The 27,030-nt window shown below is 35.8% G+C and overlaps 1 protein-coding gene and 1 pseudogene across 1 annotated transcript; one reads left to right on the forward strand and one right to left on the reverse strand.

Moving 5' to 3' along the window:
* The window catches only part of LOC117630423, a 25,034-nt pseudogene extending 11,196 nt beyond the window's left edge, over nucleotides 1-13,838 (forward strand).
* A 540-nt stretch (nucleotides 13,839-14,378) lies between these two features.
* LOC117632326 (probable 1-deoxy-D-xylulose-5-phosphate synthase 2, chloroplastic) lies at nucleotides 14,379-18,003 on the reverse strand. The gene is made up of 10 exons (XM_034365770.1): nucleotides 17,770-18,003; nucleotides 17,353-17,517; nucleotides 17,099-17,263; nucleotides 16,832-16,982; nucleotides 16,458-16,729; nucleotides 16,093-16,366; nucleotides 15,712-16,019; nucleotides 15,334-15,615; nucleotides 14,972-15,256; nucleotides 14,379-14,869 (listed from the first exon to the last, which is right to left on the reverse strand). The coding sequence occupies exons 1-10, from the start codon at nucleotides 17,863-17,865 to the stop codon at nucleotides 14,723-14,725; spliced, it is 2,145 nt and encodes a 714-aa protein (XP_034221661.1). The 5' UTR covers nucleotides 17,866-18,003; the 3' UTR covers nucleotides 14,379-14,722.
* Nucleotides 18,004-27,030: the final 9,027 nt, after the last annotated feature.

The following is a 27,030-nucleotide window of genomic DNA, read 5'->3' on the forward strand; positions in this document are numbered from 1 at the left end:
CATGAAATTCTCTCCTAATTTCCCAAAGTGAGATTTATGAGCAACGTAGAAAGGTGTTTTTATTTGGGTCCCTCAGTGCAAAGAAGAACCTAGACAGAAGAGATTTTGGGGCTATTTTATTCTGAGGACGTAGTGGCCTTTTCTGAACTATTTGCACAAATTGGGCAGAGCCGCGGAACGTCTTAAAGAGAGCAACTTAATACGCGACTCATCCCAAGAATCGTTCATAGCTACATATTAATTTTTTCGGGTAAAATTGTTCTTTTATTTTATTTGTTTCGATAGTAGTTGATGTACAATTTTTTTTTATATAGGTAACATACAATTTTTTTTGTTTATTTTTGTATCTAACTTATAGGTAGTCTTCTAATTTATGTTCATAACTTATAGGCAGTCTTCTAATTTATGCTCCTAATTTATAGGTACCACGATTTATCACCAAGTTTTTTTTTTTTCGTTGCTAATAATCACACTATTTACATGTATGTTAGGTACATTATTTCATGTGGGTGCTTGCGGTGGGTCTTTAATTAAAAATTTAAATTCTAAAAGTCAATTACAAGGAAATAATGCATTAAATATAAATTTTTAATCTGTTTTCTTTATTTACCTCAAATGGAAAAATTGACACAACAAAAGAATTAATAAAAGTCAAAGGACCTACAACTAAAACAAAAAAACGGGTGGACTAAACCCAATGTGAGCTAATCGTTCTGAACCTAGATCTAAAACCCATTTTTTCAAAGCGAAAAAATAAATTTAACGTCAGCGTATTTAATTGGAGGATCTCAACTGGCAAATTAATCTGCCCTTTAGTGTTGATTTTCAGTTGCATGAAGTATAATAACCCAAACCTAAATTAGTATATAATCATTAATTTATTGAAGGAAAAGACTAAAACACCCATAGATTATTTTATTGGGTAAAAGGTTGACTTTTTGATCGGGACGGAATTTGTCCATTTCAGTTGCACCGTTGTGTAGAGCGCGACGAAACGAGTCCGTAGACACGTATTAGGCTCGAATCGGAGTTATAACGAAGAAAATACGATCAAATTACATACGAGGGCAAAATGGTAATTTGGAGATAAGTTTTTTTAAGAAAAACATGTCTTCCTCTCTCTCTCTCTCTCCCCTCCCGCACTCTCTTCCTCCCGAGTTGGTTTGAACCAGTAGCTCAGCAGCCTCCCTTCCCAACCCGCCGGACTGGACCCAACAGCACCGGCAACCCTCTGCCATCATCCTCAGCTCGTCCGCCGCCCCTGCTGCTGTCTGGTTTCGCCGGAAACAGCCAAAAAATGCAACAGTTTTGGTAGATTTTTCGGTCGCAGTTTCTCCCTTCTCCGGCCACCAAATCAGTCGTGTAAGGCTCACGGGCGCAGACCGACCCACAGGAAGGACCTTCAAGAGGTCCAGCTAGCTCGGATCAGAGGTGAGTGAACCTTTGTCTTTCTAAAATGATTTAATGCAGTTTATATTCATTTTATGATTTATTGATATATGCATTAGATCGAAGGTTTTCTAGCATGTTTTGCCAAGTTACAGTTTTTCTATATTGTTGCCGAGCCAAGAGTACATTAGTATAATAAAAATTAAAGACTTTAGAATCGGTTAGGTGGCAGCAGAGTCTTGTCATAGAGAAATAGTTTTATTTACTTTTAAACAGAGTTTTTAATTAAGTCAGCATGCTTGACTTAGGCCCCACGAGGTTTAGGGATACTCGAACTGTGGAAGCGAGGGATGCAGCTCAGGTGGGCCAAGTGCCCTTTGAGGCTTGCGAGGAGGGCGGATCAGGCTGACCTGAGTCCTGCGAGGGTGTGTCATCACGGTGACACGAGGTATAAATGGCCCTTACGGATTTGGGCGAGAATAGATAAGTGTATCTGTATGATAAATAGAGTTTACTCCAATATCTTCCAGTCGAAAAGTAGTATGGTACATGTATATATATTTGTACAAATGCAAATGTATGTGTTCGGCATGATTACATACGAGGATAATGATTTAGCTTTATAATTGTTTTTACGGTGGAGTTAGTATGTTCATATGATATTTTCGAAAACCTTATTTTTTTGGTCAACTCACGTTTTAAATGTTTTGCGCCCCCAGGCAGTCGGCGTGCACTGTGATCCACCACCGGGCTGCTTCCTCCTTCCGCATTTCCTCTTCTCTGATGTAGGGCTCTTATTTTATTGAGCTATTTTCCTTGTAAACCTAGTATTGCTCTGATAAACTGCCCTAGAACGTTTACTGGATTGTTGAGATGTTTATATTTGTAAGCATGCTGACAGTTGGGATATATATGTATATATATATATGCGTGCTTTTGGACAGGTTTAAATTTGGGTATATGCCAATTACAGGGGAAATTCTGCCGAATTTTCGGCAGAAGTCGACTCTAAAATTTTGGAAATTTTGTGGTTAAAAAGGGCAATTAGGTCTTTTGTGCTCAACACCCTCCAGGTGTTGGACACGCACAGGGCGTGGCTCGGATTCCAAAGTGGAATTTGGGTCGGGTCCTGTCATGAAGTCCTCCCCTGCTCACACCCACACCTGATTCATCCTCTAGTTGGGCGAAGAGGAAAGGTGGAAAACAGAAGAGGGAATGGGGGAGAAGAAATCGAAGGGAAGGGGGATTGGGTTTGGGTCTCATTATTATTTTTTCCTCTTTTTCTTCTAATTTTTTTTTAATTTTGTATTTATTTTAACCATATTTTGTATTTTTTTAATTATAAAAAGCCATATTTACATTAAAATTTGGTTAAATCTAACAGAAAATTAGAAGGTGGGACCAATGAACCGAATAATACAGAGTTGATGGACCATTTGAATGAATAATTTAGTTTAGGGACTAAAATGTAAATTGGGTACAAATTTGAGGACCATTTGAGTAAATAATCCAAATAGTGATTAAACATTCATCTAAAAGAAACTAAGAATTCATTAAATAACATCAAAAATCATAACTATATCCATGCTTGGGCATCATCCTTGCCCTAGATAATAACTTAGTTACTCATGTTCAAAGAAAACATAATTGAAAAACTAGAAAACATAAAATAAAACTTATGGATTGTGATGAAGCTCGAGAAGTTGACGATGGCAACGGCTTTTTGACTCTCCTTCTACTCCAGCCTTAGAGAACCCTATTTTCTAGTCTTCTTTAAATAAAGAACAAATCCTCTTTTGACTTGGTAATGCTTTCCTAGTTTGACTTCAATTGTCTTTGATGAGTTGGTATCCAAAATAACCTTGCATCCTTGTAAACACTTCCCAAATGCAATTTACATACATTGGACTCTAAGGATTGAACTTCAAAATGATTATTTTGCAAAAACCGCAGAACACATTTTGCCCGAACTGTCTGTACTAAAACGGTTACAACTCTTTCCACACACATCCAAATCACAAACCGCAAAATTCTACAGAAATCTAACATCTGTATCTTTCCAACAATATAAGGCTCAACATCAGATTCACTTTGAGGAAGTAAAGTATATTATGTCCAGTTGTTCGATCTACAAAGCATATTCTGCTCTCTCAGGTTTGCACATATATTTCAATCCCAAAATTGCTCCTATTGCTTGGTTTTTCATATTTACTCTTCAAATCTAGTAAAACATAAAACTAAGTGAAAATGGACAAAACTTACTTAAGAACATAGCAAGAATCTAAGAGAAGGATAATAAAAATGTATGAAATAATGGTTATATCACAATCCAAAAGACAAATGATTTGAAAAGACAAATGACCATATTTGCCCAAAATGAAATTGAGACTTTACCTCAAGCTTGGGAAATGTATGAAGATTTATTAATGTCATGCCCACTTCATGGTTTCGAAAGATGGAGAATTGTAACTTATTTTTATGATGGATTATTGCCTAAAGATAGACAATTTATTGAGATGATGTGTAATGGAAATTTCATGAATAAGGATCCCGATGATGCTTCTGATTTCTTTGATGAACTTGCAAAAAAATCTTAGATTTGGACAGCTTCCAGTAGTTCTGACATCATTCCAAAAAGACCAAAGTTTCTACCAATGCTTCTAGTAATGATATTTATCGGCTTAAAGAGGAAGATGGTCTTAAAGCGAAAATGGCGAAAATGGTTGGGGAAGTTGAAACTGTGAAGTTTGTGAGGTCATGGGACATGCAACAAAAGAGTGTCCAACAGTCCAAGTTTTTAGAGAAAATGAACGATCAAACTACATAAATCAATTCAAAAAATCTTCATCATCGCCCTTTTCTAAAACTTATAATCCAGAATGGAAAAACCATCCAATTTTTTGTTGAAAAAAATAATTTTAATGACAACATGCCACAAAAGGAGCCTAATTTTTCTTCTTATTCTCCACAGATGCAAGGACAATCTTCACAATTACAAAGTTTGGAAGGTGTGTTGAAGCAATTCATGCAGAATCAGAATGTTACTAATGAAAGAAATGCACAAGACGTTGGCACGATTAAGAATACTCTTTTAAAACTAACTTCTGCGTTATCAATTCAAAGACAAGTTTCTTGCTCAAGCTCAACCTAATTATGTTGGACAATTTGAGGTAAATATCCCTTCAACTTCACTTTCTTTGCATGATAATAAGCATGATCAAGTTAAAGTTGTCACTACTCTTCGAAGTGGAAAAATAATTGGGCTAGAAAATTCAAGAAATATTGAAAAAGAAAAGAATTCTATAAAACCAAAGAGTAGTGAAGATACTACTAAAGAAAATGAAAATAATTGTGGAATTTTAAAATGCCCTTTTGCTGTCCCATTTCCACAAGCACTTAAGGCAGTTAAGCAAGACTTAAATCCTAAAATTTTGGAGGTTTTTAAACAAGTGAAAATCAATATTCCTCTTTTGGATGCTATCAAATAAATTCCTTCATATGCAAAATTTTTTAAGGGATTTATGCACTGTAAAAAGAAAGCACAATGCTCAAAAGACCGCATTTTTAACTGAAAATGTAAGTGCAATTCTTCAAACTAATACTCCACCCAAGAACAAAGATCCAGGTTGTCCCATAATTTCAAGTGTTATTGGGAATTTTTGTGTTGAGCAAGCTTTGTTGGATTTGGGTGCTAGTGTAAATTTGATGCCTTACTTGGTTTATAAGCAATTGGGTCTTGGTGAATTAAAACCCACCTCTGTAAAATTGCAATTGGCTGACCGTTCAGTCAAAATTCCAAGAGGCATGGTGGAAGATGTTGCTAAAATATGAAACCTAGCTAAAATGAGAATATTTTCTTATGGGAATTTTCTATATATTGCTCTCCTTGTAGGAGGCCATATTTATAATACAACGGAGCCTTAGTGGCCAAGTAAATAATAAATTCCTATTTCTATTTATAGCAGAAAATCAGGAATTAAAGTAAATCAAATATAATTATAATGGGAATACTTGGTATGTAAGGAAAGAAAGTCAATAGTCCACAAGTCACGCCAATACTCATCCTCACGTTGGTGCATAAATGTCGCCAATGCCTAACTAGTCCAGTGAATTGTGGAACGCTCTACTAGAAAATTCCTTGGTCAAAATCTATGTCAATTGATCCTCGGACTTTACGAAAGGAAACTTTATCACTTTAGCTTCGAGCTTCTGTTTGATATAGTGTCCATCTACCTCAACATGTTTAGTGTGATCATATTGAACTAGATTCTGTGCAATAGCTATTGCAACCTTGTTCTCACAAAAAGAGATTCATTACAGATAAGGTCTATACCCAAGTTCAGTAAGCAACATTTTTAACCAAATGACACGAATGTGAAGTAACCGAATGTGGATTTCATCTGTTATACTTCCTGCCCAATCTGCATATATGTAACCTTCAATATTCAAATGACCATGTATTGGGAAAATAAGTCCTTTTTCGGGTCCAAACTTCAAATATCTAAGTATCCGAAGAACTGCATTCATGTGGTCTTCACTCGAAGAATGCATAAATTGATTGACAACGCTCACTGCATAAGTAATGTTTGGCCGAGTATGAGACAAATAGATCAATCTTTCCACTAACCTTTGTTATATTTCTTTGTTAGTTGGAACTTGATCAGCGTATTCTCCAAGATGATGATTCTGAACAATAGGAGTGTCTACAGGTTTGCAATCTAGCATTCCTGTGTCTATCAACAAGCCCAATACATATTTCCTTTAAGAGAGAAATATGCCTTATTGTGATCGGGCCAGCTCAATCCCCAAAAAATATTTGAGTCCACCTAGATTCTTCATCTTAAATTCAGTAGCTAAATAGTCTTGTAGCTGAGATATTTCATGTTTATCATTCCCAGTAATAATCATGTCATCAACATAAATTATTAAAGTTGTTATCTTCCTTTTTTTATGTTTCAAGAACAGAGTATGATATGAGTTACTTTGTCTGAAACCATTGTTCTTCATTACCATGGTGAACCGCCCAAACCATGCATGTGGTGACTATTTCAGTCCATACAACGCCTTTTGTAATTTACATACTGCTCCAGTTTGAGTAGTATTACATCTAGGAGGAATGTCCATATACACCTCCTCCATGAGTCTTCATGTAGGAAAGCATTCTTTACATCAATCTGGTGTAGTGGCCAGTCCAAATTAGTTGCAAGGGATAGTAAGACTATGACTGTGTTAAATTTTGCAACTAGTGCAAAGGTTTCTTCATAATCTACACCATAAGTCTGTGTGTACCATTTCACCAAAGTCTTGCCTTGTATCGTTTGATAGATCCATCAGCATTATGTTTTATGGTAAATACCCATCTACATCTGACAATATTTTTTCCTTGTGGTAAAGTTTCTAGTGTCCAAGTCTGATTATTATTAAGAGCTTTCATTCTCTTCCTTTATAGCTTGAACCCACTTAGGATCTTTCAATGCTTCAGCAACCTAGGTTGGATATGAATAGTAGAAAACTGATGCACAAATGCCTTAAGTGGTTCAGACAGCTTCTCAGTGGATACATGATTCGCAATTGGATGCTTTGATATCTTGCCAATATCAGGAAAATAACGGTTTGGTGGCTTCCCACGATTCTGCCTGAAAGGTAATTGGTATCCAATAGATTTAACTTCTAAATTCACAAGTGTAGTAAGAGTAGTTACCTCAAGGATAATCTCAGAAGATTGGTACATTGGTACTGTTGAGTTAAAGGGTGGTCTTCATCTCATTGTTTTGTCTTGTTTATAATGGGTCTTCAAACCATTGGGACTTGGATCAAAAATATCTTCGCATGGGTCAGGTGGGTTAGGCAATTAATCGCTGTGATTGGGCAATTGATTGCTTTTCGACAGAGAGCAATTTCGTGCTCCAAACTCAGAACGATCAATCGTGGGCTTTGGACTATCGATCGTTTCTGTGCAGAGGTAAATTTCTTTGTTTCCCAAGTTGCTCCAATTCTGCTCTTCACTTCGTATCTCTCCCTGAAACATAGAATTGGATTATGGGTCATGGAAGAACATCTCATATTCCAGAAAGGTCACATCCAAAGTGACATAGATACATCGCATAAGAGGGTGATAATAGCGGTAGCATTTCTAATAAGTGGCATAACCCACAACAACACAACGAAGTGCACATGGATTAAGTTTGCTACGTTAATTTTTGTGGAGATGAACGAAAGCCACACATCCAAAGATTCGAGGTGTGAATATCAAAACAGAGGGCAGGGGACCGTGTTGCGCAAGCACTTATAAGGGAGTTTTAAAGGTCAATACACTAAAAGGCATGCAGTTGATCAGGTGAACTGTGGTGACAATAACATCATCCTAGTGATGGCTAGAAATATGAGCGCCAATCAGAAGTGTTCGAGCAGTTTCAAGAAGATGCCGATTCTTTCGTTCAACAACACCATTTTGTTGTGGTGTCTAAGGACAAGTCGTCTCATGGATAATTCTATGTTGTTGGAAGTAAGCCTGAAACTCATGATTGACAAATTCTCCATCACAGATTGAGCAAAAATCTGTATTTAAGTATTGAACTAAGTTTTCATCTGTTTGTGGAAGAACTAAAAACGGGAAAACACTTCATTTTTATTCTTCTGCGAATTAAGCCATGTGATTCGTGTACAATCATCTACAATATGACGAACCATCGAACACCACAAGGAGCAGTGACAAGTAAAGGTCCCCAGACATCAGAGTGAATTAATGTAAACGGAGTAGTACACTTGTACGTACTCAATAGATAGGGCACACAGTGACTGTTGGCTAAAATACGAGTATCACATGTGAAGTCAGAGTCCTTGAAACTTGAGAATAAATTTGGTATAAGATGCTTCATTTAACTAAAAGACAGATGCCCCAATCGACGGTGCCACAACAATATTTGTTTTTGTTTGCTATCAGAGGGATGCATCACACTGTTAGTCATGCAGAGATTGAAGTCATCTACATAATATAGCCCCCCCTCTCTTAGTACCACAACCAAGAATCTCCTTAGTGTGAATATCCTAAAGCAAACAAAAACTCGGATAGATGAGTACACAACAATTCAATTGTTCAGTAAGCTGACTAACATACATCAATTTATTGGATAAAGATGGAACAAGTAAAGTACTAAACAATGAGAGAGATGATGATAGTGCAATAGTGCCAACCCTTATCACAAGATAAGTAACTCAATTGGCGTTAGCAATACAAGTTTGTTGGGGTAAGGTAGTATTTAGAAAATCATCATGATCAAACGTCATATGATCAGCTACATCATAACCGAAGTATGGAATCCATAACTAGTACCATTACTGGTCGTATCGCGTTGTGTTTGATCTTTGAGAGTAGCCCACCATTCGAGGTAGCCACTCAATTTAAAACAAGTCTCACAAGTGTGTCTCGGATCACCACAGTATGCACAATCTCGTCCATGTGTCGAGGTCATTGGTCAGGAAGTCATAATCTGTGCACTGGAAGATGCATAGGATATAGGTCTAGTAGGAATCTGGATCGGGATCTGAGCCTGAGTTGGGGTCGAAGTCAAAATCGGGATCTAGGTATGAATTAGAGACAGTTTCGGGGTCGGGGTCGTCATCGGAGTCGAGGTCGAGGTCGTCGAAATAGGATCCAGATTCAAGATCAGATTTGAGGTCGAAGTCTGCATCTGTAGGAGCTGAGCCACCTGGGAACTCAACTCGGCTATGGTTGTTGAGAATGAGAGAAGGAGTCGGTAGTGCTACCTCCATGAGGGTTGAAAACATCATAAACCTTCATAGCGGCGGCGAGGGTTTGAAACTAGAGTTAGAAATTCCAAGATCGCTGCTCTAATACCATGCTAAAATATGGAACCTAATATGAGAATACTGTTTGTGGGAATTTTCTGTATATTTCTCTCCTTGTAGGAGGTCATATATATAATACAACGGAGCTTTAGTGGCCAAGTAAATAATAAATTCCTATTTCTATTTACAGTAGGAAATCATAAATTAAAGTAAATCAAATATAATTATAATGGGAATCGTTTGTGTGTAAGGAAAGAAAGTAAATGGTCCAAAAGTAACGCCAACATATGTGCTTGTTCAGGTAGACCAGTTCTATTTTCCTCTTGATTTTATAGTTTTGGATACTCAACCAGTTGTGTATTCTAGTTCTCAAATTCCTATTATTCTTGAAAGACCTTTCCTTGCTAATGCTCTTATTAACTGCAGAAATGGACTTATGCAATTATCATTTGAGAACTTGACATTTGAGCTCAACATATTCAACATATGCAAGCAGCCTGAAAAAATTACATACAAAGAAGTTGACATGATTGATACAATTGTTCATGATTGTTTTAGTTCTTCTTGTTTTTCTGATCCTTTGCAAACTTGTTTGGTCAATGGTGATTGTGATTTTGCACAAGATTCTAAAATAAATTATATTTATTCATTGTTGGATTCTGCACATGCAAGAAGAAAATGATTGGGTACCAGAATTTGAGGTTTCATAAGGATTTATTTGAAAGTGAATAAGGACTTAAAGATGCGTCTTGGACACCTGGTGCAAAAATTCCAACCCTTCTTATAAATTCTTGCTTGAATTGTTGTGTTTATTTCATTTTTTATATTTATTTTATTTTGTATTTAAGTAATTAGTAGGATTAAAACTCATTTAAATACAAATATATATTAAAAAAATCTTTGTTTTCATTCTCGTTTTCCTATTTTCTTGATTTTGCATGGTGTTACAATTTCTTTTTCATTTGTGTGCTTTACTTAGAATTTTGGATTTTGTTGCATCTTGTACTTTTCTTAGTTCTCTTGGAATTCCCATACATTACATCTTTTGTGCTTCATTGATGGAATAATTTCGAGAAAATGGGAAAAGAACAGTGCAAATAACTTGTATCTTTATCTTCCACTATCTCAATTCCTGCATTTGTCCTAGCCTCATTTTAACAGATGCAGGAATTGAGATAGTGGAAGATAAAGAAAGTTAGAATTAGGTTAGTGGTTAGATTTCGAAAGTTTTTTCTTTTAAAAAAGGCTTAGTATCACAAAACATCCCTAAGGTTTACGAAACTATTAGATTGTATCATTAATATTTTTTTTGTGTCATTCGTGGTCCTCAAGGTTAGTATGTGTGATCACAAATGGTCCATACGGTCCATGCCGTTAGGTTCTGTCAAAAATTCCGTTAGTTGGCAGCACGTGGGTATGCAAAGCGATTCCGTCGATCGGAAAATCTCCAAACCTCTGGTCAAGACTTATACTTACATGATCAGGACATTGAGTGGAACAATTTTTGTTCTTCGACCTACCCCAAAAAGTGGCTGAAAGCGAGGGCCGAAAACCAGCCAAATTTCAATCGCTTATTTGACAACCAAAATGCAGAAATTGATCCTAAACAACACAACCAGCAGCTAGAATGCATTGAGAGGATGAAAAAGCATACCAAGTTTGAAGAAAATGGAGGCTGGAGGTGTCCGAACGAGCTCCGTAAGTTTTTATGTAAAACTGGCCGTAAATCTGCAATTTCTGGTGACAACAACAATTGAACGAGGCTAAGGAGGGGTGGGGCTAGAAGCAGGAGGAGAAGCGGTTCTTTTGGGACCGGTGCCGCCAAGAACGGCGGCCGGAGGTGGCGGCAGTGGAGCCACCGGCTAGAGCAAAAAAAAAATGTCGAGGGGAGGGGGGGAGGGTTTGGCGAGAGGAGAGAGAGAGAGAGAGAGAGAGAGAGAGAGAGAGAGAGAGAGGAAATGAGGGCTTTTCAAATTTTAATAAACCTTTTTCGAAAAAATTACGATTTTACCACTAAGCTTGTTTTGATCGTAACTTTTTCGTTATAACTCCAATTCGAGCTCACTACAAGTCTACAGACTCATCTCGGTACGATCTATGTAAAGTTACCAGTCATTTTCCCAAAATCTTTCCGGATTAAAAAGTAACCAAATTACCCCTATCCCAAGGACAAAATTGAAATTTCACAATTAATTAAATTATTAATGAATAGTCTTACTTTGGTTCGAGATGTTACAAACCGGTTATATTCTCTTGTTCTCAGCACACACACAAGTCGTTTACCATAACTGGCCCTCTTGGGGAACCAAATTAAGGTAGCCATACGGGAGCAACTTCTTACCCTCATGTCTGAGTTGGCAGGGCTAGATTTAGATGAGACAAAATGAGAAAGACAACGCCATTTCCTTTTTTATTTGTATTTATTTATTATTTTTGGGGATAGCACACAAGAAAGTTTTTCTGCAACCATGGGTCTTCTTAACCTACGAAATGACTGTACCCAGACTAATCTACCTTAACCACCTCAAGTACTTGACATCTACTGCTCAAAGCTGCTTTGACGCCTCCTTCAAGAACACAAGTCTCACAGAGGCCTCTCAGTTTTATTCTTCTCTGATTCAACAATGTCTGCACACAAGGTCGTTACTAGACGTGTGAATTGTCCAAACCCATATTATCAAATCCGGTTATATACGCCTCCATATAGGCAATAAGCTTATTGATTCGAGTTTAAAGTGTGGTAGCATTAACTATGGCCGCAAACTGTTTGATGAGTTCCTAACAGGCATGTATTCATGTGGAATTCGATGATCTCTTCTTATATTAGCCATAAGAAGAGCAAGGAAGGAATTGGGTTGTATGAGAGGATGGTCTTAGATGGAGTGTGCCTCGATGAATACACGTTTTCGTGTGTTTTCAAGGCTTTCTCTAACCTGGGACTTATAAATGAAGGGCGGAGAGGTCATGGGTTGTCAGTGGTTTTGGGTCTAGAGGTTTCAAATGCGTTTGTTCGTAGTGGCCTTGTTGATATGTATGCTAAGTTTGGTAGAATGAAGGATGCCCGGCTGCTGTCGAACCGTGCTGTGGACAAGGATGTTGTTTTGTTTATGGCGTTAATTGTGGGTTACTCTCAGCATGGTGATGATGTGAAGCTCTAGAGGTGGAACATGATCAACCAAGGAATTAAGGCTACTGAGTATACTATTGTTAGTATCTTGATCACTTGTGGGAATTTAGAGGATTTAACTAATGGTAAATTGGTCCATGGTCTTGTTATCAAGTCTGGTTATGAACCCGCTGTGGCTTCACAGACTTCACTCCTAACTATGTATGCTAGGTGTGGGTTGATTGGTGATTCTCTAGGGATTTTCAAAAGATTTCCAAATCCAAACCACGTAACTTGGACATCTCTTATTGTGGGACTTGTACGAAACGGCAGAGAAGAATTAGCTTTGACAAAGTTCAGAATAATGATCCGCAACTCAATAATTCCGAATTGTTTAACGTTGTCTAGTGCTCTCCAGGCATGCTCAAGCCTTGCTATGATTGACGGAAGGAAAACAAATCCATACCATGGTGACAAAATTTGGATTGGATAGAGACATATATGCCGGTGCTGCTCTCGTGAACTTGTATGGGAAATGCGGAAGTACAGAGATGGCAAGGTCTGTTTTTTTATGCTTTAATTGACATTGATGTGATATCCACGAACTCCATGATATATAGTTACGCCCAGAATGGATTTGGGCATGAAGCACCTGAACTTTTTAATAGTATGAAAGAATTGGGACTTGAACCAAATGAAGTAACAATTTTGAGTGTTCTCTTGGCATGCAACAATTCGGGATTAGTTCATGAAGGATGCCAAATCTTTGCTACTATTACGAATAATCAAACTACCGAGTTGACGAGATCACTATGCTTGCATGGTTGATTTGCTCGGCCGTTCTGGGAGACTTGAAGAGGCTGAAGCGCTAGTAAAACAAGTCGGAAATCCAGATGTAGTCTTATGGAGGACACTGCTAAGTGCATGTAAGCTTCATGGAGAGGTAGAGATGGCAGAAAGAGCTGTAAATAAAGTGCTTGAACTTGCTCCAGGTGACGAGGGGTCTCAATGAGGGATTTAAAGTTCAAGAAGAATCCTGCAATGAGTTGGGTTGACGTGGATAGGGAGGTCCACACTTTCATGGCTGGAGATTTGTCCCATCCAAGATCTAGAGAGATCAATGAAACTTTAGAAAAATTGATTGGAAAAGTAAAACTATTGGGTTATGTTCCTGATACAAGATTTGTGTTGCAGGATATGGATGAGGAGCTAAAGAAGAGGTCTTTGTACTATCACAGCGAGAAGCTAGCCATTTCGTTTGCTCTGTTGATGAGTAGTAATAAAAATACCATTATCAGGATATTTAAGAACCTTAGAGTTTGTGGGGACTGTCATTCCTGGATAAAATTTGTAACCAAAGTTAGTGGTAGAGAAATAATTGCTCGGGATGCCAAGAGATTCCATCATTTTAAGGATGGACTTTGTTCCTGTGGAGACTATTGGTGAATACAATTCAGATGCATTGAAGGTCCCATGTGAAGCTGTAGTCAGTTTTACTGTTAGATTGGCAAGACTATTGATCTCGTCTGCTGATTGATTGACCAACTGTTTGTTTGGCTTTAATTAATCACTTTAGGTTCCCTGTGTTGGAAGCTGCTCCCAAACGATTGATCTTCATGGATGCACACTCTCAGTATTCGACACATTCAAGGGTCTTGGAAATGAAGGTACTTAATTAAATTACAAAAGGATCTGTGTTTTCAAGATGAAATAGCAAAATTAATATGAAAAGTTTGCTATACTCAGTTTTTGTCAAGGACATTCACACCAAATATGGATTATTGATGACAAAATCCTAAGTTCCATATGTCCTTGTTTTTGGTCCTTTGCACATTTAAGTTTTTAACCAATTCTACTTTGCATTCTGCAGATATGCGTATAACCTGGATTGCTCGGTTGATTGAGCTTTTCTAATTTATAATTGATTCATTTTATATTTTATTAATAATTCAACAGCTGCATTGCAAGCTACTGATCAATTATTTTGTCCATGCGGTTGTGTTCACTATTAATGACTGGTGAGGACTGAAGTAGAAATCTGTTGAATGTAGAGATGAGTCCATTGCTACTTTGATAATACAAAGAGTTTTGGAGAATAATTATAGGTTGAAAACACCAAATGTCATTAAATTGTCAAATTAAAGAAACCCATTGATAATCGATTAGGGTACATGAGAGAGCGTTCGCTACAAGAAAATTTTCTTCTGTTCAGTTTGTTTCCTGCTATGCCTCCTTCATTGTAATACATCGGATGCGTAAATGAGCGATGCTTTGTATACATAGAGATCTTGAGATATGATACATGAGCACCCCAAATAAGTTCTCTGTAGTTGGGTTTTGACATTTGTTTTTCCAAACTCAGATGGCCAAATGATATGAACAGCTACGATGGCAGCAAAATTGTGTCCACTTGTGCACTCACTTGAACCGAAGAGCTTCTTTTGGCCTCCCCAAGAGAGATAATACTGTGGCTGAGATATGCCTTGAGGAGAGCCCTGCTTCTTCAAGCTGATCCTGGGGTGCTCCATGATCAATGTATCTATCAGGAAGTACCATTGCTCTCAACTGCAAAGAGAACTCCCGAGATTTTGGTGTTAGCAAAGAGATAAAATGATTAAAAAGAACAAAAATCAGTAATGTTATAAAAAGTACTAAGAAATATAGTACCTTGAGTGGTCCATCCAGAATACAACTTAAACTTAGGAAGTGGGATACATGAGACCCAAAACCTCCAATTGAACCTTCTTCGACTGTAATAAGGATTTCATGCTCCTTGGCCAATTGCTTGATTAGATCTGTATCCAGAGGTTTGCAAAATCTTGCATCGGCTACTGTCACCGATATGTCCCTGGTTTTCAGCATGCTTGCAGCTTCAACACATTGTTGAACTATAGAACCATACCCCAAAATTGCAACTCTGCTGCCTTCCATCAGTATTCTTCCTTTACCAATCTATTCAATAGTTGAAGAATTTCAGCTATCTGTTCCATATCCTCAATAAATTTGAGTTTCATTTCATTTATACTAACCTCAAGTGGGGTTCCTTTGTTATTAGCAGGAAGAAGTGATCCAATACCATTGCCTCTTGGAAACCTGAAGCAGCTAGGTCTATCATCTATGGCTGCTGCTGTGGCGACCATGTGCATCAGTTCAGCTTCATCTGATGGAGCCATAACCACCATGTTGGGCAAGCAAGCCATGTACGTGATATCAAATGCTCCACAGTGGGTGGGCCCATCTGCACCAACCAAGCCAGCTCGATCCATTGCAAAGCGGACAGGTAGTTTTTGAAGATCTACATCATGAACCACCTGTATACCCATTACAAGTCATCAAGCACCGATTTTATAGAAAAAACTAACTTTGAAAAACAAACCACAATCACCTATCCTCTTTTATCTGCTCACCTGATCATATCCTCGTTGCAGGAATGATGAGTAGATAGCACAGAATGGCTTGAGACCTTCTGCAGCTAATCCAGCTGCAAATGTAACAGCATGTTGCTCAGCAATCCCCACATCGAAGCAACGATCTGGAAACCTCTTCTGGAAATAATTGAGACCAGTGCCGCCACCCATTGCTGCGTGGATGGCTACAATTTTGTCATCTATTTCCGCTTCCTTTATTAAAGATTCAGCAAAGTACTGAGTATATGAAAGTGTAGAGGATTTGGTCTTAAATTGCTGGCCTGTTCTTGGGTCAAATTTGACAACACCTGAAAGTATAAAGAAATAAGGGTCAGTATAAGAATTCTTAGCGAGTATGGGATCATAAAGTTCATGTCTCACCATGCATTTTGTCAGCTGCGGCCTCGGCTGGGGGATAGCCTTTTCCTTTCTCTGTCATGATGTGGATTAAAACAGGACCTGGGGCAGGCATGGCTTTCACTCTCTGGAATATGGTAACTAAGTCTGAAACATTGTGCCCATCCACTGGACCAATATAATATAACCCAAGCTCCTCAAAGAGAGTGGACCCAGAAGCACTGATCATCCCCCTTGCATACTCATCTACTTTTGCTGCAACCTGATGCGTTTGGCCTCCAATTTGCTTCGTGATGCTCTTTGAAAAGATATTTTCAAAGTCAGATCTTGAAATAAGGCTAACAGGTCAGGAAAGGAAGGAATCATTATTCGTAAGCTTAGAGGTTTACCTTTGCAGCCTCACGAAGTTTGCGAAACTGGGTGCTTGATTGGAGCTTGGTTAGAGCACCGCTGAGGGCTCCAACTGGCATTGCAGGCCCATCAAGTGTGGCGGTCGGTAAAGAGACCTGCTTATTGTCATTCAGTATAACGATCAGGTTCGAATCAAGGAATCCTGCATTGTTCATGGCTTCATATGCTTGCCCTGCAGTCATGGCTCCATCGCCAATCACTGAAATTATATTGTTATTCTTCCCAAGTAGGTCTCTTGCGACTGCCATGCCTGCCAATATTTTTGGAGAGAAACACAAAGTTGGATGAAATTAGAAAAATGTTCATCTAGTATGTTGAACATGTATGTTAAAATTGAGATTGAAATAGGTACCTAAACCAGCAGATATGCTTGTAGAACTATGCCCTGCACCGAAAGCATCGTAAACACTCTCATCCCTTTTAGGAAAACCTGCAAGGCCTGAAGTTTTCCTGATTGTGTGCATCTTGGATCTCCTTCCTGTAAGAATTTTATGAGGATATGCCTGCACAAGTTATTGTGAATAGATCAGTACATAGTTTAATGTCTTTCGATAAATTTATTCGAAATAAAAACAGAATTTTTCTTTTCGATTAAACTAGAAATGAATGTTTCTTGCACCTGATGACCAACATCCCATATGATCTTGTCGTCAGGGGTGTTGAACACATGATGCAGTGCCACTGCCAGCTCCACCACACCTAAGCTTGAGCTCAGATGTCCTCCTGACTGTGAAACACTGTAAACAATATCTACTCTGAGCTCTGCTGCTAGTTGTTCGAGATCCTGAACAACAACAAAAACCCACAATTATCATAACAAAAAGGAGCAAAAATGACAGAAACACCAACACAACAAAACTGCTGCCTACGTACCTCTGTGGATAGATTCTTCATGTGAGCTGGGTAATTGATTGTGTCCAGCAATGGCGTGCCTGGTTTTTCACCGGAGTAATCGATATTCCATCCGTCTTTTCCTTTTCTGATCAGCTTTCGGTCCTCCTCGCTGTCTGCGTTACCAGCAGAAGCCTTCAAACACAGCTGCCACAGGTGATCAAAGCAACCATTGGAACATCAATAAACACAGTCTTTCGACACAACCCACATCAGAAGACAAATAAAAGTGAATATATCAGCAACCCAAAAAGGAAAGCCAAAAAAGAAAGTGAGGAAAATGAGAAGCATCTGCTTTGGTTTTCAGAACAGCATAATAATAACATGGATATCATGGAGCCCATTTGCAAGAAGAGCAGCAAAACAGAGAGGAGCAAATGGACATGTAATCTACTAAACCTGTTTTCTGCAACTATGATTTAGCCTTGGATTTGGAGTGTTGAGGCATGGAGAGAGGTATGGGTTTGGTCTAACAAATAAGCCAGAGACCGCCATGGCTAAGCAAATCCAGTTTAGAGACAAATTAATGGGGAGGAGAAGAGAAGGTTGTGAGAATTTTAAAGTTTGGGACAAAAACCAAGTTTATTTATATAGTTGGTGATGCCGCGGAAGAGGGAGCCTATGTGGCAAAAAAAATATAATGTATCTAATTACTCTGCGTACATATTTAAAATATGAGAAGCTATCAATGATTATAATCTCTTTTTGGGAAAATGGTCAAAATAAGAAAAAAAGTCCAAATTTCTTCCAAATAAGAAAATTATTCCTTTTATGCCAAAATAATAAATAAAATAAAACCAATTTCCATTTCAATAATTAAATAGGAAGTAATCCAACCTCATGCTTTGCATTCTTGTTTTTATACAATGCATGGATTTTGAATAAGTACATTTTTTTAGTTGTTGAACCAAATCAATTATTGCTTTGCCATGCTTGATTTAGAAATAATGTTGCTTTGCCATGCTTGATTTAGAAATAATGTTGTAACAATATTATAAAAAGAAATGGTGAAAAAAAAAAAAAAAAAAAAAAGAGCTTGATTCATGCATGCCTAGTGAATATTTAGTAAAGACCCCTTTTGTTAAGGCTTTTTTTGTGTGGAATATTTAAGCGTTAGATTCAGATAATAATAATCGTTTATGAGTTAATGTTTTTATAGAAATAATTCATGAGTTTAATATTTGTGAATCTAGACTCGATTTTGATATACTTTAAAAAGAAACTACTGAGTCCAAAAGCTAACGAGTTAAACAAGCTAAACATGTGACATATATGACACTTCGGATTGTTTCGATTTCCTTCAGTTTTTTATCTTTAGAAAACGAGAACCTACATGATTAGCTTGTTAAAACCGTTTTTGAGAAGGTATGTTTGAGAGTGCTTTTGAAAGGGTTAAAAATGCTTTCTGACAACCAAAAGCACTTCTCACAGCGTCTGGCATAAAAGGATAGAAGTGTTTCTAGGTTACAGAAGCACTTCTTGAAGAAGCACCTGCTAAGGAAGCATTCACAAGGCTTTTCCAAGCAGCACTTTAATTTCTTATGAAAATTTCAATATATTCATGATAAAAGCACTTTTACGAAAAGCTCTTATGAGCAAAAGTGCTTCCTAGAGAAGCAGTAAACGAGCATAAGCTGGTTTTCAAAATTTCACATATAATTTAATCCAATTAAGTGAAAAAATAAATAAAAGTAATTAAATTACATAGGTTGGTTTGATTAGTTAGGTTTGAATTTCCAACACCCGACAAAGCAACAACATTGCTTTGGTTATTTTTGTTTTCATAATTATTAAATTTTTTTAAAAGTTCAAACAAAATAACAATTTCTTTTTTCTTTTTCTTTTTTTTTAACTGGCAGGGCTGCACTGTATTAATGTAACCCATATATGAACAAGTACATGCAGGGCTGCTACTGTATTAATGTAACCCATATATGAACAAGTACATGCAGTGAATCTCCCTATATATAATTGTACATTTAACCCAACAAGTAGTCTTATAAATACTATTTAATGTTCTGATCTGTAAATTGTAATAAAATATATAGATATTCTATATGCATTAACCACTTGCTAGTTGCTAGCCCTTTCTTTTCACCCTTTTAGTATTTTGAAAGTTTCTTAATATTCTCTTGTTAAGATAGCTTTTTCTTTTTTTCTTTTTTTCTTTTTTTTTCCTTTTGGTCAAAGAAATACCAATTCACTGAACTAAATTACATGCATATACGATATGATTGGCCTCCTGTTATATACAGGAAAGTGATAAGAAGCTCAAGGATTAGATGCTCTTCTTCAAAGACCTCAAGGGAAAGAATCTTGGAGTATGTAAGTTGTAACAGTTCAAATGTAGCTGGGGAGATATTAAAGAAACTTCAATTGGGCATCAACTTTCATTCAAAAACATTAAAATAAAAATAGAGCTAAAGTGAAGTGACGTTAATAATGAGATGATATATCTCTCTACAGTTACTATAAAAATAAAAATAAAAGTGTTCGGACGGGTTCTAGTCCAGTAAGAAAATGTCTTGACTTGTATCAATAGTCTTAGAACATCTCCAACTGATATGTCAAAAGTGCCTCATAAACATTAAACGGCTAGAAATAATATATCACATCACTCCTACCGAATTGTCAAAGCTAATGTGGAATGAATGCTGGAGGTTCAACCATTACTTTTGACATCTTAAAAGCAAGATGTCAAATGAATATTTTTTATTTTTTAAAGACATCTAGCTATTACTTTCATTTATTATTTTTCTTTTTTATTATTTTCTTCTTTATCTTGAATGATTTGACTGTTACAATAATTATTTATTTGACATATTGAGTGGAGTGTAAAAATGTGTAAATGTCAAATTGTCACATTAGCCATCAAATTTAAATTTGATGTTTGGTATTTGACATCTCCCTCGGTGATGCTCTTAAGTTCAAACATACTTGGCACCTTAGTAGTGTGTGTACATGTGAGAAACTCCATCTCCCTATTGTAGCTATCGCTTGTATTAAAAATAAAAAATAATCTTGAGTAAAGGGATATTTTCCTTTATAACTTCTCCTACCTTGTACATTCTACTTTTTATTTTGCAATGTTATACAATAATCAAAAGAGTTTATTTTTGAAGTCGCTTTCAATGATCATTCTTGCAAAAAACAATCAAATTGAAATTTGTTAACACTAAAGTGTGATGATTCAGTGTTTAATAAAAACATTAAGTTTTCTTATTTGTTATACCAATCAAATGACTTGATTTGGTTTTTTTTTTTATTTTTTTTATTTATAAAGATGATATTTAAAAGATAGCCTAAAAGATAGACAATTTTGATCTTTAAACCGCATTTAGCTAGAAAAACTTTGTAGGACTCCCCTTGCCATATGACAGTGCTCTATCGCAGAAGAGCCAAATTAAAATACATGTACTTAAAAAATGCTCATTACATTGTTTAACTGAATTGTCCTACCACTATTATTAGGTAGACCAAAGTTCATGTATTTAAATCAGTGTATAGTCTTATTCATATAAATGATACATTAAATACGAATCTACTTGCTCTCATTCTCTCTTGTTTGAGGAGTTCATCATTGACCACAACTCTTAATAGGTGATCAACCTTGGGAAGGAATTGACAATTGAGAAGAAAATGGCTACCCCTGTCATATCATCCAAAATACAACTATTAAACCTATTAATAGGAAAAGAAATATACTTTTATGATGCTAAATTTTTCAAATTAGGTACGTCAAATTTGAGAGTGTGTATGATTCATAAGTTTGGAAATGAGTATGAAACTACATTATTATGTTTGGTAAATCTATTCTTTTTAAAGTAATACCTGATTTATAGGTATGAACTTTTCATGTATGGGGAAATTTTTATTTCATACCCTTGCTCGTTTGGTTTGCACTTTAAGAGCCCGTTCGGTAACGTTTTAAAATGTTGTTTTCATTTTCAGAGAACAAAAATGAGGCAAAAACACGTTCGGTGGCCCAAAAACAGAAAACAATGAGAATGTTTTCATAAAATGAAAACAAGTTTATGTGTACTTGTAGAAAACAATGAGAATGTTTCTTGTTTTCATTCTCTGAAAGTATTCTAAGAAAATATTCTTCGAAAACGTTACCAAACAGGCCCTTAAATTTCTTGAGAATGAACTTCCCATGTATAATCCCATGAGATGGGAATGAAGGATGTTATATTTGGAAACGTTGGGAAATGATAATTAGGAAATGCCATTTTATCACATTTCCATGTTTCGTTTGTGTAGTATTAGGAATGAAAAATTTTCAATTTTCCAATAATACTTTTAACTTTTTTATTAAAAAGAAAGATATATGAAGAGTTTTTCAAGGATAAAACATAGTATTTTAAAAAAATAGAATAGAGATAAGTTAGTCATAAAAATTTGCATTAAATGCTTTCCCAAGTTGGGGGGAAAATTTCCCCAAGCTCATCCAAGGGTATGAAATTCCCCTATATGGAAAGTTCATACACCCATGAGTCCATAATTGCATTCCCAAGAGTGCACTTACCAAACATGGAATGCAATTTCAAACCCTTTCACAAGCTCCTAAACCTTGAATCAAACGGGCCTTTCTTGTGAATCTTTTTACCCCTCACCTGAGAAAGCATTTGATTCAATTTTTCATAACTAACTTATCTCTATTCTAAATTTCAAGTACAACTTTTTATTAATAACTTTAAATAAAGAATAATAAAGGGTATTTTGGACAACTGAATAATTTTTTATTCCTAATACTACTACACAAATCAAATATGGAAATGAGAGAAAATGTTTCTTTATGTGCCGAATATATTTTGAACTGTCGTTTAACTTAATTGTAATAATCTAACCTTAACACGAAGGTTAATATTTTTTATGTGTATTAAAAAGAATGATCATCGGGAATATTTCTTTTTCTTCTATCATGGGTTAGTAGGCCCCCAATAAAATAATAATAAATGTTGAAATAGCCTTACTAAACGCATGGGAACGATAATTTGTCAGAATAAGAGCATCAACAAGCCGGAGTTTATGCCCAGATGCCAACACGTATGACTTGTCTCCTTCTGCATCCACCCTTGGATTAATTTGGATCAATAATTTCTACCTCTACTAAGAAAACCCACTCAAATTTTAATATTCTTCGTCATGGACTTATACGGCAATATAATATTTTAAATCCAAATTTAGGGGATGGAAATATATAGGTTTTTACATATTCCACTGCAAAATGCAAATATTTTTCATGGAATTTTATAGTTAGTTGATTTCATATATATCTTTGAACAATATAGAAAAATTGTGATTACTTTCTAATGCAATGCAAATATTAAGAATTGAAATTATAATTAAATGAAGATAATATGGTAAATTTATACTTTTTTATATTAAAAAATTAAAATTAAAAGAAAAATCAGAAAATGGATCCTATTTTTATAGAACACAACTACCCATTATTTTTTTTAATTCTAAAATAAATTTAAATTTAAAAAAAAAACAACCTCTTACAAACGCGGAAGCACGTACGAAGAGGCTAATAAATAATTAAAGATAAAAAGGAAATAAGGGTCTATGTCCAACAAAAATATCTCTTATTAAAATAAAGAATGAATATAAAAAATAAAAAGCCTATTGCTGCGTGCATGCACGGATTGAGAAGTTAGTATATATTTAAAGAGTAAAGAACAAATTATTTACGAATCATGTTTGTAACTTGGGCCATTTACTTGTGGTGATCCAAGGAAACAAAAAAATAACTAAAACGTGAGCTTAAAGTATTCATAATGGGTTTTTTAAAATAGGGAGACCTCTAAGAGCTCTTAAATTTAAGAATAGATAAAGAACTTCTAAAATAACTTTTGCGTATGTTTTAACTAAATTTTAACTAAAAATAAGTAGCACATGATAAGGATAGATATTTTGAATTTGTTGTTGATATGTCGTTTTGTGGTATTTAATGTCGGTGCTTCACTATGCTTTGCTTTGGAACTATTCAAATTTGGTACTTGTGTTGTTCATGACATGATGTAAACGTCGATATTATTATTAGCTCCTCATCCTCCTACGATTATGACGCAAAGAGAAGTTAGTATATATTTAAAGAGTAAAGAACAAATTATTTACTAATCATGTTTGTAACTTGGACCATTTACTTATGGTGATCCAAGGAAACAAAAAATAACTAAGACGTAAGCTTAGAGTATTTATAAGGGAGATTCACTATTATACCCAATATGGGGGCCCAAATTATAAAAATACCCTATATAAAATGGACTTTAGAAACACACCCAAAGCCCATTTACAACATAACAAAAAAGCTTTTAACTTCTTATAAATTACAAAACTGCCATCAATTTCTTAAAACAAGCCCAACCCCAAAATCTCATAAAAATACCCAAAGCACTCAATAGGGCATCAAAGTAATTTAATAATCAATATTAAATTCAATAAGGCTAGCTATCATTTTTTGGGTTTTTTTTTGGGTTTGTTTATAGGAATTCAATTGTGTAGGGTTTATTTATAATATTAGTGCTAGAAATGGGTATATCACTAAATATCTCTATTTATAATGGGTTCTCTAAAATATGGAGACCTCTAGGAGCTCTTAAATTTGAGAAATGAGAAATGACTCCTAAGGTGAGTTTGGATGAGGAAATAAACTTGGGATTTTGACAAAAGTCAGAATTTCTAAATTAATATGAACCAATTCCCGTGAAAGTACATAAAAATTTAGAAATTCCGCGTGGAAAAAAACATGGAATTTGGAATTCATAAATCCCAACTTTAAATTCTATCTAAAAGTCGTCATTTCTAAAATCCCAAGAATGATTGATTAAAAAAAGATAACGTTACAAATAAAGGTTAAATTCCGTATTTTAAATGCATCACCCAAACAAGAAACTTTACAAATTCTAGAACATTAATTTCCGTCATTTTAAATTCCGTTATTTATGAAGTCCTTTGTACTTTTAAATTTCCTCATCCAAACACACTGCTAAAAACTCCTTAAAATAACTTTTTTGTGTGTTTTAACTAAATTTTAACTGAAAAATAAGTAGCACATGACAAAGACAGATACTTTGAATTTGTTGTTGATATGTCGTTTTGTGGTATTTAATGTCGGTGCTTCATTCTGCTTTGCTTTGGAACTATTCAAATTGGGTACTTGTGTTGTTCATGACATGATGTAAACGTCGATAATATTATTAGCTCCTCCTCCTCCTACGATTATGTCGCATCTCCTAACTCTTCTACTGGTTTCAGATAATTTATTATCTAACAGCACGAAACAACCTACGTCAATGGAGAAAGAAAGTGTTGGATGAGGAGGTCTGTCCACATCACTTGTACGATCACTTTTCATAAGGCCCTATGATGGTCTCACCCCCAATATGCAGGGAGTCTCTCTTTTTTGTGAGAATGGTTGTACACATGATACATGATCGGACCGCCTCACTTAAGACTTTCTTGATGCACTGCTCGGATATTTAATTGATTTGGCCGCCTCTATGCTTAGACAGTTGGCCTAACCAATGGTTCATGAGTATTTTGTGATGCGTGATACAAGAGACGGATCAAGAGAATGAAACAAGAAGAATACAACCAAATGGAATATGAGAAAAAAAGGTGTGTACAAGGCTTTAATTTTTCAAGAGACAGCTTCATCAGCTTACAACCAAATTTAACATAATTTATTCATGACTGAAATATGAAAAGACCAAAGTAAATATTCGAAAGGATCGAAGTTATTGTTGGGCATATTTGGATATTTTATAAAAGGAACTTTAGAAAAAGTTAAACGTCATTCATTTGCAAGCTTTCTTAAAAACTTTCGCAAAGATTCATTTTGTCTTTATGAATGCATGAGATTCAAACTTAGAACCTCTATGCTATGCGAGATTTAGTCTTGTAGTTTCATGTGGTATCACTCTGGCATCTATGTAAGTAAAAAATTGACCCACCAGAGATCACATCAAAAAAATAATAAAAATTATTAAACGAACGAATAAACTAATGGTATAGCAATTTGCAACATTACAGTGTTTTTTTAAAATTTTAAATGATAAGAGACTGCAAACTGCAAGGGATCTTGGTCATTTAACCTCTACATGTTGGAAATCGGATGAAAGGTGTGAACCAAGGAGGAGGAATGACACATGTAACGGATTTTAATTTTAGTTTGTTCTATTCTCATTGTTTTCCCCTCACCTTTCCTCTCAAAAAACAACAACAAATCTTCATCTTAATTCTAAAACAAATTCATAATTATTCATAGATCTTACAAACTGTCAAGATGAGAAAGAGAGCAGCTGTGCCGAAATGTACAAGCAACTAGAGCCATCATTTTCAAACTGTAATTGGATAACGTTGTCTCGAATGTGACATATTTTAATGTTTGAATTTTATTAGGGTTTTGTGAGGTTGGTTTGGGTTTGGGTTTGGGTTTGGGTTTGGAAGGAATCTTTGAGTTCATGGAAACGAGATGCACGAGACCTAGGAGACAAAACTGGGTTTGTTGAACTCAACCTTACAGATACAAACACAAGACTACGGACTCAACTTCTCAACACTCAAAACCTAATGACGTACAATTCCAAATTCATGTTAGAGGAATCTTTCTCACCTCAGAAAGAACACATTGGACTAAACTTTGTAGGCCCAAATATCCCATTTTTCTCATGCATCTCACATGTCACGGATGGATGCAATTGCCACGTGTCATCATTTCATCCATTAATTTGACCATGTTTATGATGGATACATATTGCCATATGTCATTATTTGTCTTTTGGTTTTTTGTTATTATTTTATTATTATTATTATTTTATTATTATTATTATTTTTTTGGTAACTATGAATTTCATGTTCTGATCAATGGGTATTTTCGGCAGTCCATTTCTAAATAGTTAGACAATGGGCCTGCCTCTATATTGGAACTCATTTTTATCCTATTTGCGAAAGGCCCATTTCGCTTCCTTCATTTAAACTCCATGCTTCTTCTGTTAGCTGTATATTTGATGTCCCAAAGGACACTGGAGCTTGACATTGCAAGAGGAAAATAAATGAAGAAAAGCAAGGTTCACAATGAAGTGTATGAGTGTTTCAAGTGTGAATGGTTTTACTTTTATATTCAGTCTGCTCTGCTAGATAAATTCTACAACTCGCTAATTTTAATTTCGCGGAAAATATATGCCGATATCTCTTCAGGTGAGAGCTCAACTATTACAGGAACCTAAGCTACCTGGTAGTACCTTTTGTATTGTGTCCAAACAGAATAATTCAAAATGAAAAGCACCAATAGGTTTGAGACTTATTTACAAGCTGGTCTGAGTTCAATGGCCTGCAATCTTTGGTGTTTGCTTCTATAACCACCAATGCCAGATCCAAATCGGCTTAAAACAAGTCCTGACGTTTACTCTTTGGTTGGTTGGTTTTTTTTTTTTTTTCAAACATTACCTCCTTGGGTCTAGTTTCATTATGGTTCTTGTCCTCTTGGGTCTACGACCCAGTTCGACTGTCACCCCTAAAAGTGGCCTGGAAAAAGAGTAGGAGATGGCTGGATTCTCTTCTTTCCTTCATCAAATAATTAATGGAGGGAATGAATGGAAAACTGAGATCCCAATAGTATGTTTTAGATTGGCTTGTAGACCATCTTCCAAT

Source organism: Prunus dulcis, chromosome 6 (genome assembly GCF_902201215.1).
Source record: "Prunus dulcis chromosome 6, ALMONDv2, whole genome shotgun sequence".
Classification (NCBI taxonomy): Eukaryota; Viridiplantae; Streptophyta; class Magnoliopsida; order Rosales; family Rosaceae; genus Prunus; species Prunus dulcis.

What these genes read in the sequence shown, in the direction of transcription:
- LOC117632326 (XM_034365770.1), bottom strand. Translation starts at nt 17,865, where the DNA reads ATGGCGGTCTCTGGCTTATTTGTTAGACCAAACCCATACCTCTCTCCA. An exon ending in TGAAGAATCTATCCACAGAG is followed by an intron (nt 17,264 to 17,352) that starts GTACGTAGGCAG and finishes GTTGTTGTTCAG; the next exon opens with GATCTCGAACAACTAGCAGC. An exon ending in ACAAAGGAACCCCACTTGAG is followed by an intron (nt 15,257 to 15,333) that starts GTTAGTATAAAT and finishes ACTATTGAATAG; the next exon opens with ATTGGTAAAGGAAGAATACT.